This window comes from Plasmodium fragile (assembly GCF_000956335.1).
Source record: "Plasmodium fragile strain nilgiri unplaced genomic scaffold supercont1.5, whole genome shotgun sequence".
NCBI lineage: Eukaryota > Apicomplexa > Aconoidasida > Haemosporida > Plasmodiidae > Plasmodium > Plasmodium fragile.
The window spans coordinates 236,733-254,279 of NW_012192585.1; the positions used below are offsets into that span (position 1 = coordinate 236,733).

The window sequence follows — 17,547 nt, forward strand, 5'->3', positions numbered from 1 at the left end:
GTGGTGCGTTAATTCCGATGGGAAGTATGGACTATTCGTGAGCTCATATAAACAGAGGTCCTATAGCTCAGTTGGTTAGAGCGTACGGCTAATAACCGTAAGGTCGGCGGTTCGAGACCGCCTGGGACCAAAGCAAAAAAAAAGTATATAAAAAATGAATTATAAAAAATAATGAAAAATTTTTTTTAATGCTGTTTACAAAATCCTATTTATAATTAATAAAATAACGTGGCGGAAAAGGGCGTGGATATGTTTTCATATAAGTTCCTTTTATGTTTCCCATGATTCGTATTAATATATCATCGCATTCATCATATGAAGACGGTGCGCTCCCCAATTGGATGGTGGAGCTGCAAATATAAGATTACGTGTATAATTTTTATATGCCGTTTTTTTTTGCTCTTTATATTGGCGCATGTTGTTGTCCCACCCACAAAATGTGGAAAGTAACCTTTCTGGAGGGGCTAACAGAAAACAATAAAACGGGGCTGATGACTGACTTTTTTATATAATGGAATATGGTAACCAGCCTAGGGTGAAAAAAGCCAGAGAGAGATATTGTTGCGGTTTATTGCCGACGTCAACCCTATTAATAACATTGAGATATTATTGTAACAGGGTTTTTCTTCCTTTGGCGTTACGGCACCGTGCTTGTTCCCGTACCAAGGGCGTGGCCAATACAATATACATGGGAAGCATTAAAAAGGTGGAAAAAAAAGTACACATAGGACTTTAATGACGCTGTAGGTTCTATCTTAGGGGTATTTTAACCCATAATAAAAAATGTAGTTAAATTATAAAATTATCATAGCCGTTAAACACATGTTCGCGAGCAATTTGGAAAGCATAAAAGGGGCATTAGCTTTAGTTTTTTTTTTTTTTTTTTTACGAGCACCGAGGATCGAACTCGGGATCTTTCGCGTGTGAGGCGAACGTCATAGCCACTAGACCATGCTCGCTTACAGATGATAATTTCATCACATCCATAATAATACAATACGGATGCTCGGCACGTTTACAGCTTCCAATTTTGTTTACTCCCCATTTTTTTTTTGTTTTTTTTTTTTTTTTGGAAATATATTCCCTCCCCATTTTTATTTTTCCCTTTTAGCTAAATGGGACATTTCCCTTCTCTTAAGTTCCTATGCCTCTTCATGTTTTAATCCTCTTCGATGTCGTTCTGATCATTATGCATTGTAACCATGTTGCCCTCTTTTCCGCTTTCTTAAAGGGGAACCTTTTCGTGCAGTGCCAATCCCCACAGTTTGACCCCATTTGATTGTATTGTGCGGGGTAATGTCCACATCGTTTTAGCCCCCCAGAGGGACTGCTAATAATAGGACCCACTTAGTAAAACGCATTTGATGGGGAACACAACAGGACAAGCTACTTAGCCCCTTAATTGTGGTCACAAATATTTACAAACAAATTATTCGTATTAACAAATGGGAAAAAAAAAAAAATGTTCATTTTTGTGCAATTTCGTCTGAACGGTGCAGGTAAAAAAATAAAAAAAAAAAAAAAAAAGTTGACACAGCGAACAACAACTCATGTGTGCAATGTTTTTTTTTTGTTACAAAATAGCTAGCTTCTATATATATGGGAACATATTAGGAGAGGTAAACTTTTACTACCCTCCTCAGGGTGATATCATCTCAGAAAAGAGGCCAAACCAGGTTATATATTATTTTGTGTCACTTCGGAAGCGCTGCTCTTCGTCGTCATGAACTGTCCACTTGCAGCCTTCCTCTTTATGTTAAAAATGTGAAAAAGAAACAACAGCACGTAGGAAAGAATAACTATTTGGATAAGCACCTGAGAGTGGACAGGCCCTCCGTAATACTTAATGTATTCGAATGATTTAAAGGAAAGGAAAAAGGCAACAGACGCGAATGCATTAATTATTCCAATCAGGACTGCAAAATTGTGTTCGCGAAATACAGTCGACATGTACATGTACATATGGTTTGCAAAAAAACTTTGGTGAAAAAAATAAATGATCAATGACAGGTACCCAACAAATACACTCGCCGTTTTGTAGTAGACCCAAGTTAAAGAAAAAACTGAAATCCCCAAAATTAAATTGAAGCTAATAAAATTGTATATGCTTATAATATCAGCTATTATGCCAAATGTTAAGGTGATAATAAAGCTTGAGGGTAACACGAGGGAGTATACGTTTAGCGTGTCTCCAAATACACTATGCTCGTAAATGTCAAACAGGGAAAACATAAAGTAGCAAATGCTGAACGTTATGGTGAAAAACTCGACTACGATGAATTGATAAAATGGCGATTTCACTTGGTTCTTCAGGGCGTCCAGGTCGATCTGTCCCCACAGCTGGGTGCTCTTCGTGTTGGGCGTAATCTGCTGGCTGATCGCCACGTTGTCGTCGGTAGTTTTTCCCCTTCCCTCATCGAGCAAATTCGCAATGAAGAACGCGGGGACGATGCACACCAAAATGTACATAGACACCACCACGGTGATGTTGTTTTCCCCTTTGAATGCGTTAAGCAAGGCCAACAGCACGTTTCCCACGAAGAGACTTAGCACGGCCAGGGAAGACATGGTACTGATGAGGATATAATTTTTGTTCTTCAACATTTTTTTTAAGGCACCTAGTTTGCTTTCCCCTGGGTGATTTGCGCTCTCCGCGTGCTGACTTTCATTTGCAGGGTCGCTACTGTCCTTTGCGGGGTCGCCACTTTTGCGTGTCCCTTCCCCCTGTTCCACTGGATAGTTCTCGTTAACGTAGTATATGATGGGTAGGTACGAGTTGTCCGACCCGATTCCGAAGCAGGCGAATGCCAGGGTGAAGAGGAGCGAAATGGTTTGGAAAACGTCGTGGTGGGTCCCCAAGCTATCAGGACTTGCACCACTAGTGCCAACCTTCGAGTACCCTTCCATGTAGTGCTTCGAATATGAAAGGGCAACGCTCAGCAAAGTCCACCCCGCGAACAAAAAGGCAAAGGCCACGCGCGACACATATTTCTTCTTCGAAAAAACATTAATTAGTATACTTCCAATAGAGCCAGAAATGAACTGAATGATTAACCCTGACACTAGCAAAAATTGAATACAATTTTCCTGCTCCTTGCACACAAAGAAGTCCCCCCCCATTTTGTCACTCCCTCCTTTGCACAGCCATTCGTATGCTCTATACCTCTTAAACAGGAAGGCTACAAAAATATAGTTCTGATAAACGATGGCCGTGGTTGCTATGCTGTACATGAACAGGGGGATGATGGTCTTCCCACTTGGCGGCCCCATTTTTGCTCCTCCGCGGTTGGTGGGCTGCGATTATGAGGCTACGACGAACTGCAGTGGAAGAGGACCTGCGTTTAGGGGTCTCCTAACACCATGTTATTAGCCTTACGTAGTTTCTCTCTTGCTGCTCATCTTGTGGTATTCTTCGCGTGGCCTTTTTTTTTCAGATAATTCTCTCCATTGCATTATTCACAACATGAGAGTTTTTCCTTTCCCCCATTTTTTCGGGTCAACTTGGTGATTTTTTGTGCCCCACGCACAATTGCATGCCGATCGCAGTTGCTTCCCCCTCATGGCACATGCAAGTGCACGCTTGGGTGGGAGAGTGTAAGGGATCCATACGTAGTAAAGCTCCACCTGCAGGTGAAGTGAAGGTACATGATTCACTTCTTTTTTTTTTAATTTTTTTTTTTTTTTTTGGGTGTATTTCTTCCCCTGGGCGAAATTCCCCCCACCTGATTTGTTGGCATACCATTGCACAGTCAGGGGAAAACTGTTAAGTTTTGTGGAGGCAGTGCGTGTGGAGAGATAATTAACAATACGTGGTGAACTATGTCGTCCCTTAACTGCGGTGTGCTTGTTTTTACCTGAACACTTCAGTTTTTCCTCCAACGTGTTCGTAACTGCGTGGTTTGTATAATTGTGGAAAAGGGGAATGGCCTCTTCACTCCGCCCCACCCCTGCACAGTGGGCCACACATTTGCACAGCTCCCTCGTTTTTGTTTTAAGCGCCATTTACGCCACGTCCTGCTTGCGATGTGACGTCATTTCGAGAGTGAACAAAATGTGCAGCGACTTTTCTCGCGTTTATTTTAGTGTGCATCATGTGGTAGATTAAAGAAGCAAAAGTGAGGGCCCAATGTTAACCATATGTGAGGAACAACTCCCTTTACGAAGCCGCCTAGTCGGTCGCAACGGTCATAACGCGGTCAGCAATGCATGGGTAAAATGAGCGTTGCCCATTTTCGTGCATACCAAACCACATGTGATCATACACACCGTTCCCGTGTCCACACGTGTCCGTATGTGTGTGCGTAAATGCCACTCCCCGGCGAAGCGGAAAAAAAAAAATTTTTTCCAAAAAAAAAAAAAAAAAACTCCACCTGTGTGCTTTCATTTGTGTAGTAAGTTAACAATTAAACTGGTCACCCAAGGAGCGACTCCTAGCGGGCATTATCCTCCAAACGCGTGCAGCATCCATGCAGAAGCGAACATGCCACACCTTCACGACTTGCAGCGTCGATTTGTTTTCGTGCCCATGCACACGGGATGTATCCCTTGGGAGCGTTTTAAAGTGAGAACATACCTACATACGTTGCTCTTGTCCGCTTCCTAAATATGTGCGCAGACGGAATGAATGGGCGTGTACACTAATCATATATTTTTTTTTGCGTGGCATTTTATCTGTTTAGTTGGTTATGTTTGGTCCCCCCCACCTACAACGCCACGGGGGGTCTCCCTCCCCCTTGTGGCGCTTGATATGCACAGGCATATGGGTCCACGCGCCACCGCAACACGAGAACACTTCTATCTGGTGCGAGATGATCCCTTTTTTTTTTTTTTTTTTTTCGAAAACACAAGGCGCGAGCACACGGGGAAGGGACAGGGGGAAATGCACACAGGTGAGCTAAAGCAATCCACTCAAAAAAAAAAAAAAAGGTTAAACAGCGCTCTTAAAGACGGGTGAAACAGTCCTTTACCTACCCACGTCGCGCATGCCGCAACACACTCCTCTGAACTGCCCAACGAATAACAGCTTTTTCACGCCCTGTACGAGCACACACAGTGAGGGGAAAAAATAAAAAAAAAAAAAAAAAAAAAAGGCAACATACTTTACCGGGAGGAGGGGTTACATGAAAAAGGCTCCGCGCTCACTTCCTGACTGTCCCAAATCCAACACACAAATTATGTGCGCCGGTTTGCCACGAAATTCCCCAAGAGTGTTCCACCCTGCAGGCACATGCACAAATCACCTGCACAGCACCTCATGTACATCTCGAACTGCTGCTCGTTCGTCAAACCATTGGAAGTGAAAAAAAAAAAAAAAAAATTTGCTCATCGACTCCCAAACAAACTTGCTACAAAAAAACAAACGCAGAACAGGAAATTTTTTGTATGCCTAATTTTATAAATCACAATTGTGTGCGCCCAATGGACTTGATGTCACATCATTTTTTCACATTTTTCCACACCCTTTTTCCACATCCTTTTTCCACACGGCCTCGCGCGAAAAGCCACATGCACAAAAAAAAAAAATAATCGAAAAGGTACAAGCGTAAATACACGCGTAAATACAAGCAAAAATACACGTAAAAATAGGCCCAAAAATACACGTAAAAATACGCACAAAAGTTCGCGCAAAAGTTCACGCTAAAAGGTACACTCAAACAGGTGCACCAAAAAGGCACAGGGCGAAAGGCACACACGCACACACACACACGCGCGCGGCAACATGAAGCCTTGGTGAACATGCTCCCCTCGGCGATGAACAGCTCGAGCTGCGCACGTCGGTCAGCCAAGTTGGTGCGGGGGGAAATGCGCTACTCAGGTGGATCGCTGTGCGCACGTGTATGCTCATGTGTTTCACTTACACGCTAAACACATGCATACATGAGAACGCGCAGGCACCCGGTACGTGTTAGTAGCTAACCGGCAAGCCAAGCGAGAGACGCTTTTTTTTTTTTTTTTTTTTTTTTTTTTTTGTTCATACCAACATATGCGGGCGCCCGCAAGTGAGAAAAAAAAGCCCACTGACGCGCTTCCCCGGTCTAATTTCATTCTCCAAAACACTCCAAGCGTCACCCCACCTGCCCCGCACTGCAACTGACTCCAGCTCGAAGACGTAACAAAAGGAAGGACACCGCAGGGGAATATGAAAGATTGGCACACAGGTACGCCCGTGCGAGAGGTGCATAGTAGTAGCCAGACCGTTGCGAGGCCGCCTGTCCCCCATTCCACGTCACCCCGTCCATGTGATCCTCATTCCACTTCTTTCATCACCACCCACCGCGTTTTCGTCCCACCCACCCCTGCTTGTAGATGACCACACGAGTGCATGCGTCGAAAATGAACAGAGCGGCAACAAGTACCTAAACAAAAGTGATCTCGGGAAAAGAGGAGAATACGTATGTCAAGGGGAGCAGGTCAGCCGGAGTGATAACTCTGTCCCATGTGATGTCCCCCCACGAGGTGAACCACCCAACAACACCCTTGCCAAGTGTCCCTCGAATAGAAAAAGCTTAACTGAAATGAACAAAAGTGAAAATATAAATCATCACCTGGGGAATGAAGAAAAGCAAAAAATGGCAGAACACGAAATTAATAGGTCCTCAAGTAGATCCTACAAGCTAGGTAACGTAGTGGGAAATGGAAGCTTCGGGGTCGTTTATGAAGCCACATGTGTAGAAACGTGTGAAAAGGTAGCCATAAAGAAGGTACTACAAGATCCTCAATACAAAAACCGAGAATTAATAATAATGCAGAATTTAAATCATATAAATATTATTTTTTTGAAGGACTATTATTATACTGAGTGTATAAAGAAAAATGAAAAAAATGTATTTTTGAATGTGGTTATGGAGTTCATTCCGCAGACAGTACATAAATATATGAAGCACTATGCTAGGAACAACCATTCCTTACCTCTGCTCCTCGTGAAGCTGTACTCCTATCAACTTTGCAGAGCACTAGCTTATCTCCACTCCAAGTTTATTTGCCATCGCGATTTGAAGCCACAAAATTTATTAATAGAGCCAAACACACACACACTCAAATTGTGTGACTTTGGTAGCGCGAAGAATTTGCTAGGTGGCCAGCGCAGCGTGTCGTATATTTGCTCTAGGTTTTATCGTGCCCCGGAACTCATGCTGGGTGCCACCAACTACACCACGCACATAGACTTGTGGTCCCTCGGTAAGGCTCTTCGACGGAGCGGCAAAGAGACAGGCGGCAGGCTGCTTTGCCACGCTGGCAGAGCAGCGGCCCATCTCCAAAGGTGCGTCCCCTTCCATGTCGCATTTTCCCATCACCATTTGTGCCCTCACACCCCAGGCTGCATAATCGCGGAAATGATTTTAGGTTACCCTCTCTTCTCGGGCCAGTCCAGCGTGGACCAGTTAGTTAGAATTATTCAAGTCTTAGGTGAGTGCTCTCCGCCAGGGTGGCAACCTTTTCCCCAATTGCGTTGTGTGCGTTTATGCGAACGCCTCTACATGTACAAATGGGGTAGCAAACGTACCGCTCTACTAAAACGAATGGTTGATCCGCACCCATCTCTCCCGTTTCTCTGTCCCCTTTTGTGAAGGCACACCAACGGAGGAGCAAATGAAAGTGATGAACCCGAACTACGCAGATGTGAAATTCCCTGACGTGAAGCCAAAGGATTTTAAAAAGGTAGCCATGACTTGCGAGCTCGTCCGGGGGAGAAAGGCGTACATGTTGCAACAGCTATGTGGCCCACTTCTACCCCGTTACCCGATCCTCTGCTACCCCTTACCCAATGCAGGTCTTTCCTAAGGGAACCCCCGAAGATGCAATCAATTTTGTATCACGATTTCTCAAATACGAACCCATGAAAAGACTTAGCCCAATCGAGGTACTGTGGAGGATGTGAGAGGGGGAAGACACCTGACCTTTTCTCTGCGCAGAGGAGTGCGCGCGTGTGTGTGCATGCGTGTGATGTTGCGCGTCCGTACAAATGGTGTCACACTGGGGAGAGAGCAGAGATCGGTCATGTTAGTCTGTCCCTTTATTATGACCCTCCACATGGGTGTAGCTAAAACGCATTTACACTCATTGTTGTTGCTTTTCCTTTCCACCTCCACCCCCACCGCTCAATGCGAAGGCTCTGGCGGATCCCTTCTTCGATGATCTGAGGGACCCTTGCATCAAGTAACTCTCCTCTTCCGCGCTGCCTTCCATTGCGTTGCCACGTCGTTATCACCTCCTTACCACCGCGTTACAAACCCGTTATCACTGCCACCCCGCTGCCGCTTCCTCCCCCCCGCGACAGGTTACCCAAGTACATCGAGAAGCTGCCCGAGCTGTTCAATTTCACGGAAGCCGAAATTAAAGAAATGTCTGACGCATGCAGGCGCAAATTGACACCCAAGCGTACCTACGGGGCATACGAACAGTACCTAATGAGTAAAGCAGCTAGTGATGGGTCTAAGATGAATGAGAATCTGAGCAAAGAGTTTGGTGAATCTAATATAGAAACTAAATCCAATCGCGCGGTCAACCTGGCCTGATGCAGCGTAGAAGCGCTGCCCTGACGCGTTCATTCGGTTCAGAAGTATGAAACGGAGGAGAAAAACGCTACAAGCAGGACGGGGCGACAAAGTCTTAATTCAAGCTCCCCACATGTTCACCCCACTTCCAGTGGGTTAGGCGCGCACGCGGGACAACGCCTAAGTGTACCCCGCCACACGCCCCCACCACAAAAAGCACACCTCTCGCCCAATCCACACCCTGGAGCGCGCGCCCCTGTTTTTGTGTTCAAGCGTTTGTTTCCACATTTATATGATCAACACACCTTTGCGCACGTCCTTCGGTTGGGTTGAATCTGCCCTTCTTCACCCCCCCCACACACGCGCTAGCATTTTAATGAAAAGGCCTTTTTCATAAATGGGGAGTGGAGATCATTTTTTTTTTTTTTTTTTTTATTCAGGCAAATTTATTAATCGTTTTGCAACACTTTTTTCTTTTCACCATCACGCCTGTGAATTTTTTGTGTTCAAATGGGATACAACATTAGTGCATAGGTACATTCTTCTCTCTCTCTCGCTGTGCGTGCGTGTACGTCAAACACGGTAAACAGGGGGGGGGGGGTGGAGGAATGACATACAAAAATGTTCACACACACACACGCGCGCCCATACATATTTTTTGCAACTATTTATTTGTGTGCATGTTCGACGCTTCCCTTTTTATTAAAACTTGGGGGGCGATACGGCGTGCCTGTAGCTATTCTACATGTGAAGAGTTATTCACCTTTTAATCACATGTGTTTTTTTTTTTTTTTTTTTTTTTTTTTTTTTTTTGCCCCCGCATGTATAAACACAGAGTTACATTTTTTTAAAAAAAAAAAAGTAACAAGGGGGGGTTGCCATCATGTACAATGGGTGGAGGTCAAGTTGACCGAGTTTGGTGAAGTTGACCGCAGATGAGAGACCGCGCCTGCAACTTCCTCCGCATGGGCGGGCAAAAGGGGGGGACTTATTACAAAGTTACGTTTTAAGGGGTGGTAGGGGGCACACAGAGAGGGGGACCCCGTTTGTGGGCGCGCCAGCGCGGCGACTGCCCAGGTGAGTTGTATTCATTACGGGAAAAAAAAAAAAAAAAGAATTGAAGTGGTTGAAGTGGTTGAAGTGGTTGAAGCGGCCGCTTCGACCCCATCTGCCGCTTAAACCGCTTCCACCGCTTAAACCGCTTCCACCGCTTAAACCGCTTCCACCGCTTAAACCGCTTCCACCGCTTCAACGGCTAGACGATCCGCTCCAGTTCGGTGGCGTAACCGATGGTGTTGTTGAGGACCTCGAGGGCGGGGAGCTCTTGCACGTGGACAGTCGGGTTATTAAAGTAAATCTTTTTGTTACGGACCTCCCACAGGAGGTTGGACTCCCCTTCACTCGTCTTTGTCTCATTATACTCTCCTATAAACTGGAACAAATCATTTTCACTTACAAACTGTAACAACTCACATGCATAGTCCGAAGAGATACAGTTGGAAGAAGCGAATATACAGTCGGCCAATTTATGCCTAATGGTATTATATAGTCGTTCTATAAAGAGAGCATATAAATATAAAGGTATATCTTCCTTCTTGGTCAGGACGTAATAAAAGTACCCATCCATTATGTGTTGTTCCAATTGAAGTACATATTTTATATACTGGTCATTCTGATCTTCAATGGAAATAATTTCCAAGGTCATGTGAAAATCTCCAATCAGGTTCGAAGATAATAAATAAAGCAAATACATTCCAATGATTCCATTTTGGCTTTTGCTCTTAGGAAGGAAATTCCGGTAGTCCAAGTAATACAAAAGTAATTGAGCCATGTAAATGGAAAAAGATTTTATGTCCCGATCTAATATGGAGATGATGACTCCTTTTTCTAATATATGTCTAGCTAAAAGTAATTCATTTGTATTTTTTTTTCCTATGGGTACTAGAGGATCCACTGAAGGTAGGTGAATTAACACCAGTTTCAGTTTTGTTAATATTTCCTTACACTTAACAATGTCACAATTTATTACCTGACTTAGGTCTTCCTTTAGTTGGAACAGCGACCCGACGTCTCCCTTCCCTATGCCCAATTCACTCTCCCTTACGTTATAATATACACACAGCAGCTCTTTGTACAGAGCCAACCCCTGCATCAACTCGTTCGACATGGTTTTCAACGGGGTAGTGGTAAAATTCTTGTGTGGGACTTCCTCTCACCAAGTCACGCTCGATGTGTACTATATATATATATATATATATATACGGCGTGTTCCTGCTTCCCTCGTCGCCTTTTGTAAAGATGGTAACTCTTGGCTCTTCTCGTGCGGATTTCCTTTTTAACCGGGGTTTAATATATACCCCCTTTGCGGACTCTTCAGATGGAAAATTTTGTAGTGCCCTCCGGGGATTGGCGACATATATGGCTTGGTCCCCCTCGCTAGCGCTTAGCTGGCCGCGCGGGAACAATCAGCTGATCCTGTGTAGCGGTTAGCCGTACACTTCACTTCGTTCGCCACTTCGCTGCATTCACCAGTTCTCCCGTTCGCGCGCCACTTCGCTGGCCACTTCACTTCGTTTACCAGGTGGGGGAAAAACAAAAAAAAAAAAGGAGTAAACGAAGGCAACAGCACATGCGATGCGCCACTTCCGCTTGGTATAGCTTATACGGGCGATGCGCTTTTCGTCACTATCACTTTTTTTTTTTCTTATTCATTTATGAGTGATGCATTTATTTATTTAAGTTATTTATTTTTTCCCCCTTGGGTAAGTGCACAAGGATACACGACGCATTGCCGAGCCCTACCCGGCAACAATCTTTTTTTTTTTTTTTTTTTTTTTTTTTCCACCATTTTGTGGGCAGCAACGTGGACACTGAGATTTGCCCAAGCGGCAGTTACACCTTCGCGGATGAGGGGTACGGTAGGGTAGGAGGGGGGGTTTTGTTCATCGTGTGCACCTCTCTATTGAAGGAGTCATTTTTCGTGGGTTTGTTTTGAGCAGCAGTTTAAAATACGTGTGTCTGCTTTTCGGCCGCCTCGACATGGAGAGCACTGTAGGAAATGGAGTTGGAAGTGGGATGGGGAGTTTTGTTGAAGGGGGTGGCGCTCACTACGCCCTGCCCAGGGACGAAGACATTGACGAATTTCTCACCAAAGTAAACGACGTGACAGAAAAGGTGCAACACATTTTGAGCGGAAAAATAACTGTGGAGGAAATGCAAAAGGAGGAACAGGAGCTGCTCCTGAAGGAGAAAATAAAACAAATAAGAGAAGCGGAAAAAAGGGAAGAGGAACACAGGAGGTATATTATGGGTGTAGGGGGAAGCGGGACCAAGGACAGAAATTACAAGTGCTTTTGTACACATTGCTTGGTGGAGTTCAAATATATGCTGACCACCTGCCCTAGATGTTCAGGGGGAGTTATAACTAAGGAACAGCGATTGCGTGACTTGCAGGACAAGGTCAACCAGTACAAGGAAAAGAAAAAAAAAAGAGACGCCAGGAGGGCTGCTTGGAAAAATTGGCAAAGGGGGGTAAACCAGAACAAGGATGTAAGTGAGGAGGGAAGAGGAAAGGACAATGAAGAGAATGATCCGCTGCATAACACATCTATCCCTAACAGAGTTACCACCGACTATGAAAAATGGAATCATTATGAACCCAGCTCAGACACATTCGATGAAGATGAAAAAATCCCCTACGTCCCGAAGCACAATAAACATTTTCACATGTTAGAACAAAAAATACAAAGTGATGTTGACAAGAAGAATGAACAAAGGAAGGTTGCTCACTCGATGAAGCTAAGAGGAAATGAATTTTTTAAAAAAAGAAAATATATTCAAGCTATTGAATGTTATGAACAGGCACTACAAGTGTGTAAAGACTATCTGGAAATCCACAACAACCTTGCCTTGTGCTACCTTAAAACGTACAGATATGACAAGGCCATTCATACTTGTAATGAGGTTATTCAATACTACAATGTGTTTAAGGAAGACTTCCGGTTGAAGAAGGACACCTTGTTCAAAAGCCATCTCAGGAAAGGGCTAGCGTGGTACAAACTCTTCAATTTTGAAGAAGCACTGGCTAGCTTTAAATTCGCTACAGAAATTTACCCCGGGGATGTAGAGGCATCTGAGTATGTTCAAAAGTGTGAGAGGATGGTCAGGAGGGGGACTCAATTGGGGACAACTCTGCTTGCGGCGAATGGTGCTTCCCCCCCTCTGGGTACGACTAACAATGGACATGTGACGGACCTTTTTCAAGCACTCAGTCAGCTAGCTAAAATGGATCTCACCAAAGATGGGCAAATTTTCCTAGAGACACTCAAAGGGGTGAAGAGATGTCTCAAGGGAAGCGAAAAGAGCAAATTAGCATTCTACTCAAATGTGTACTCGATAAATGATGGTACAGGAGGTGCTTGTTGTGGTGGTGGGATAGCTAACCGCAAGGGAAAGACCACCTTTCTCGCATTTTGTGCAGACAAACTTGAGCAGATACTTTTTTGCGTGAAGAAAGGACAAACCATGGAAACCGCCCCACTACAAAAAAAACAGCAAAAAATAAAACGAGAAAAACTTCCCAAGTACACCTCCCTCATTACCATCGCCCTCATCGACTTGATCACCTTCATCCTGGACGACGAACACCACTGTGCAGACTTTTGTCTGAATGCGGTGAACCCAGTCATCACGCTCTACCAGTTAAACAAAATTAACAAAGGGAAAGCTATGCACCTGCTCAACTCCATGGGAAGGAACACACAAGGGAGGAAGTTGTTACATGAGCGGGTCATACAGGGGGAAGATCATAGCCTGTTGGGCAAGCTCCTCACTCGAATTGGTCACCTGATCGATGAGGACAGAAGCGTTTACTCGGAAGAGCAGCGCACAAGATTGATATACCTAACAGAGTGCATCATCACACTGGAGAGCGTGCGCAGGTATGCAGTGCATCTTCATGAGGTTACTCACCAGAGGGAGAAGACAAATGAGGGGACTTCCACCACTAGGTGTACACAGAAAAGCAAAACAAACGGAACAAGTGACACACCGAAGGAAGGAGACCCATGGAAAGAGCTCCAAAAACGAACAGCCAAAATGTACAAACATAAATTCGAGCTAGCTAATTTATTTGGAATCATTTCACATCTAACTCTGAACAAAGACGCTAGAGATGTTATAGAAAAAAAATTCATCAAGCATATACTTAACATAATAATTTACGTCAACGAGCTTTTTTATTCCAGCCAAGGACTGAACTGTAACTGCTTGTCTCTTCTGGTTAACCTCGTAGGGAACACAAACGTAAGGACCATCATCATGAGTGCCTGCTGGCCGCATATGATGCACTTCGTCGAGAAGGCAGCCTCAGGGGAGAACCTCCTCGAAAACGTTTTGTCTCTCCTCTTGAATTTAACCTCCACATGGAAGGAGCAAATGAGTAAAGCAGATGGAGCGAAGACTCTAATTAGGGAAGGAAGCCTGTGGCGAATGATCTCCTGCATGGGGTCAGCCAACATGAGGGTAGCAGAGCTCTCCTGCTTAATACTTAGTCGATTGTATACATATGCCTACTGTGGAGTGGTGCACATAGAGGGAGAAAAGTCGGCAGATCCCGCCCCCAAGAGGAAAGAAGAAAAGGTGTGTGAAAGTGATCTCTTTGTGTCTGCCCCTCAAGAGGATACATCTAACGAGAATCAAAACGCCCACTTGGTATATTCACTAAAAAAAAAAATTGAAAAAGAGAATGATCAGCAGATTCACCTCGATGAATATTCCTTCAACTCGATAAAGAAGTTCATTTTGTGTGAGTTGGAATCTCCACGTGGAAGTGGCTTAACAATTGCCTGCGTCAACCTACTTTGCTCCTTAGCTACGTACACAGATTTCTTGTTGAAGCTACTCTACGAGGAAGAAGAGAGTAAGTTAGGGAGACTGACCAATCGACTTGTCTCCCTCTTCGTACAAAACAAAAGTAAAGTCGAGAAGGACAACTCCACATCCATCATGGTAAAGAACGTTGCATCGCTTTTCACACAAGTGATAAAAATTCTCACCGTGAGGAAAGACACCAACTGGGGAAATGCCTCCGTAGTCAGCTCAATAAAGAAACTCATTCCACATGCAGCCGAGTTGGTGAATAATGGCATACACAACGATGGCACGAGTAAAGGAATAAGTTTCTTCCTCTCGTATTGCTTCATCAATGCGCATTTGAAGTCGGAGGTGCTTGCTTCCTTCCACAACGATGTGGAGAGAGTATGTGCGGTGCTTCGCTGTGGGGGTGGCTGAGGTGTGCTCCCTCTGCATCTGTTCCCCCTACATGATACAATTATTTTTTTTTACAACACGATAAACAGGCGCGTTTCTCTTGCATGCACAAGTGCACTTCAAAAAAGGGGGAAGCCAAATGGATGGCAAAAAAGGGGAAAAAAAAAAAAAAAAAAAAAAAAAAAAAAAGCAAACACACACACACACACGCTGCTGCGGTAGGGGGACGTTTGCTCCCCTCATTAGGGGAAGTTGGGGAGAGCGCCACGGCAAGTGGGACACTCGAGCTTGACGTCCATCCACTGCTGCAGGCACTTTTCGTGAAAGATATGAAAGCACGGAGTGACACAATACTTCTTCTCCTTCAACACAATGTCATACATACAAATGACGCACTCTGGAATACCGGTTTCAAAATTAGGATCAATGGTCTTGTAATAATTGTGTACATGGGGTAGCAGGTCGATGTCGACGAGGTACCTGGGTCCGTACAGCCGTTGTAGAGACATAAAGAGTAGTTGCACGGCTAGGATGACTATGAGCAGGATACTGAAGGTGGCATTGGTTGAATCCATCGCGCGTGCGAACACATCCAATTGAAAAATGCTTTGTGAATACATGAACCGATATACAGGTAGAAACACTCGACATAAGGACAGAGCAAAAGCAACCTTAAGATTTATCGAATTCCTTTGTCCCTTCCATACGTCTAATAGAATCTGAGGAACCCAACACATATACAATAATAACAACACGTATGGGCATAAGGGAAAAATATAATAAAAGGTGACAATGACCAGGAGGATACTCCCATAATAAAATTTGTATAGGGTTGCTAACTTCCTCTGAAGCTGACTCCATCCTTCTTGTAAATACTGCTGGTGATTCGCTTTCCATATGATTAATATATATCTCAGTTCCATCAGCGTGAATAAAATAAATTTCAACAGCACCATGAATATAAAGTGCACTAGTAACAATCGGGACAGCATCACTTCGTACAGAAGAAGGAGAGACTCGAACAGGTCGATAAAGGAATTCAAACAGATTGACATGAGGGATACTTTACTTGCGCTCCGCATATTCTCGCTGCTTCTTCCAATCTGTAAATAGAACAACCCTAACTCCACAATGGACTTGATGTTGTACAGGATGGCGAAGGCCGTGACACGCGCCGCCGCATACCTCTTGTCCACGTCGTCTCCCTCCAGACGCACGAACAGCCCGCAGTTGTCGGAGGAGATGTACCCAGCGTAGTGGGGCGCATCGCCCATCGTGTCGTCATGACTAGTATCGTCCGGCGTGACTGTTTCCTCGGGACGAGTACCGTCCGCCGCGTCGTCAGGCCTGCCTGCTTCCTCGTCGTGATGCGTGCCCGCTTCGCCGTGACGAGTACTGTCCGCTTCTTCCTGGGGAGTGATCGCTACCTCCTGTGGAGTATGGTCCGCTGCGCCATTTGCCTGCCCACTCAAATGGCGCTCATACTCATCACGGTACCGCGCCGAGAGGTACGTGCCCCAGGACTCCGCCTCGTCCATGAGGTACTTCTTAAGAAAGTACAAATAAGACTCTTCTACCTCCCGCAGAGATGTGGACTCCTGCATGGACACGTTCTGTTGAATACCAATGTTATAATTACAAATGCAACTCTTCTCGTCCTGGCACAGACTAAGAAAGTTATAACCCACACCGTTAAACATGTATTTGTTTTCTCGATTTACGTTGATCCCGGGCACCCCGAGGAACTGAAATTTGCTTGGCTGGCTGGGCTGCTTCACTGCTTGGTTAGGAGACAAAGCACCGTGACCGCCCTTGCGGCTGCTGCTTCCTGCCTCCTCTCCCTGGGGCTCAAAGTACAAAAACAGCAATGACTTGGTTACGTTGTAGAGGGACAGCTTCAGTGTAATCAGCTTGGCTTCGAATTCTCCCCCGGTCGGATGACCCCTCTTCGCTCCATTCGCGCTACTCACGCCACGCTTGTCGTTCGCTCGGACGCGCCACCGGTCCTCCACCCTGTAACGCCCCTTAAAATTCAGACACTGGATTAGTACATTGTCGAGCACATCGTCCGGCACGTACCTGTCTCCCCCTTCCCCTGGCAACAGATTACCATCGATGTCAGGACCAAGGGTGCCGCCTGCCCCGGGTTCGTAGCCGCTGCCAGTCGGGACTGCATTATTTTCAGCTGTTACCAGCATGACAAAGAATAAGGAAATAAAAAAGAGGAAGAGACATAACACATTGCATGACTCTCCATCATTCCCCGCTTCGGCTCTGTACAGGAACACATCGTTTCTCTCGACCCCTTCGTCCGACTCACCACTCGTCGCCTCGTTATTGTTCATGCTTCGCCAGCCGCGTCGGTCTGTGCGCGGTGGTGGCGCGCCGCCCTCCGTTGAGAATTATGTCGCGGGTCGCTCCTTTCGTTATGGTGCCCCCCCCATCCGCTGCGGCCTATAGTGCGGCATGTACTGCGGCAATAACTGTCGTACATGTGCAACCTGCATGTACACGTGTAAAAGCACGCAGCGGGGAGTGCGACGCTTTTCTACCCTTTGGTCAATCCCCCCGTGGGAAGTTTCCTTGGCATCTTGAGGTGGTCAGTGGGCTCATACGGCGGGCACACAGTTTGGAGTTGGTCCAACTGGCATTCCCTCTGCAGCTTCGTCCGTCCTTGGTCCCTTTTTTTTTTTTTTTTTTTTTTTTTTTTTCTTTTTCTTAATGATGCTGCTTAGTAGCACACGTCAGTCATCTCGTTTAGTTTTTTTTTTTTTTTTTTTTT

At 45.3% G+C, this 17,547-nt stretch overlaps 5 protein-coding genes and 2 non-coding genes across 7 annotated transcripts; 3 read left to right on the forward strand and 4 right to left on the reverse strand.

Annotated features, from left to right (window-relative positions):
- The first annotated feature begins 56 nt into the window (after positions 1–56).
- AK88_00630 lies at positions 57–130 on the forward strand. The gene has a single exon. It is a non-coding gene; the product is annotated as a tRNA-Ile (tRNA).
- Positions 131–886: 756 nt separating this feature from the next.
- On the reverse strand, positions 887–959 carry AK88_00631. Its single transcript has one exon. It is a non-coding gene; the product is annotated as a tRNA-Val (tRNA).
- Positions 960–1,677: 718 nt separating this feature from the next.
- On the reverse strand, positions 1,678–3,270 carry AK88_00632 (uncharacterized protein; the record flags this gene model as incomplete). The annotated part of the gene is made up of 1 exon (XM_012478278.1): positions 1,678–3,270. One exon carries the CDS (start codon positions 3,268–3,270, stop codon positions 1,678–1,680), a length of 1,593 nt encoding a protein of 530 aa, XP_012333701.1.
- Positions 3,271–6,139: 2,869 nt separating this feature from the next.
- Positions 6,140–8,516, forward strand: AK88_00633 (CMGC/GSK protein kinase; the record flags this gene model as incomplete). Its single annotated transcript, XM_012478279.1, has 7 exons — positions 6,140–6,158; positions 6,307–7,179; positions 7,318–7,407; positions 7,571–7,659; positions 7,772–7,861; positions 8,111–8,157; positions 8,279–8,516. 7 exons carry the CDS (start codon positions 6,140–6,142, stop codon positions 8,514–8,516), a joined length of 1,446 nt encoding a protein of 481 aa, XP_012333702.1.
- Positions 8,517–9,750: 1,234 nt separating this feature from the next.
- AK88_00634 (uncharacterized protein) lies at positions 9,751–10,662 on the reverse strand (the record flags this gene model as incomplete). The annotated part of the gene is made up of 1 exon (XM_012478280.1): positions 9,751–10,662. The coding sequence occupies one exon, from the start codon at positions 10,660–10,662 to the stop codon at positions 9,751–9,753; it is 912 nt and encodes a 303-aa protein (XP_012333703.1).
- An 872-nt stretch (positions 10,663–11,534) lies between these two features.
- On the forward strand, positions 11,535–14,786 carry AK88_00635 (uncharacterized protein; the record flags this gene model as incomplete). Its single annotated transcript, XM_012478281.1, has 1 exon — positions 11,535–14,786. One exon carries the CDS (start codon positions 11,535–11,537, stop codon positions 14,784–14,786), a length of 3,252 nt encoding a protein of 1,083 aa, XP_012333704.1.
- Positions 14,787–15,007: 221 nt separating this feature from the next.
- AK88_00636 (uncharacterized protein) lies at positions 15,008–17,110 on the reverse strand (the record flags this gene model as incomplete). Its single annotated transcript, XM_012478282.1, has 1 exon — positions 15,008–17,110. The coding sequence occupies one exon, from the start codon at positions 17,108–17,110 to the stop codon at positions 15,008–15,010; it is 2,103 nt and encodes a 700-aa protein (XP_012333705.1).
- Between the last annotated feature and the right edge of the window lie 437 nt (positions 17,111–17,547).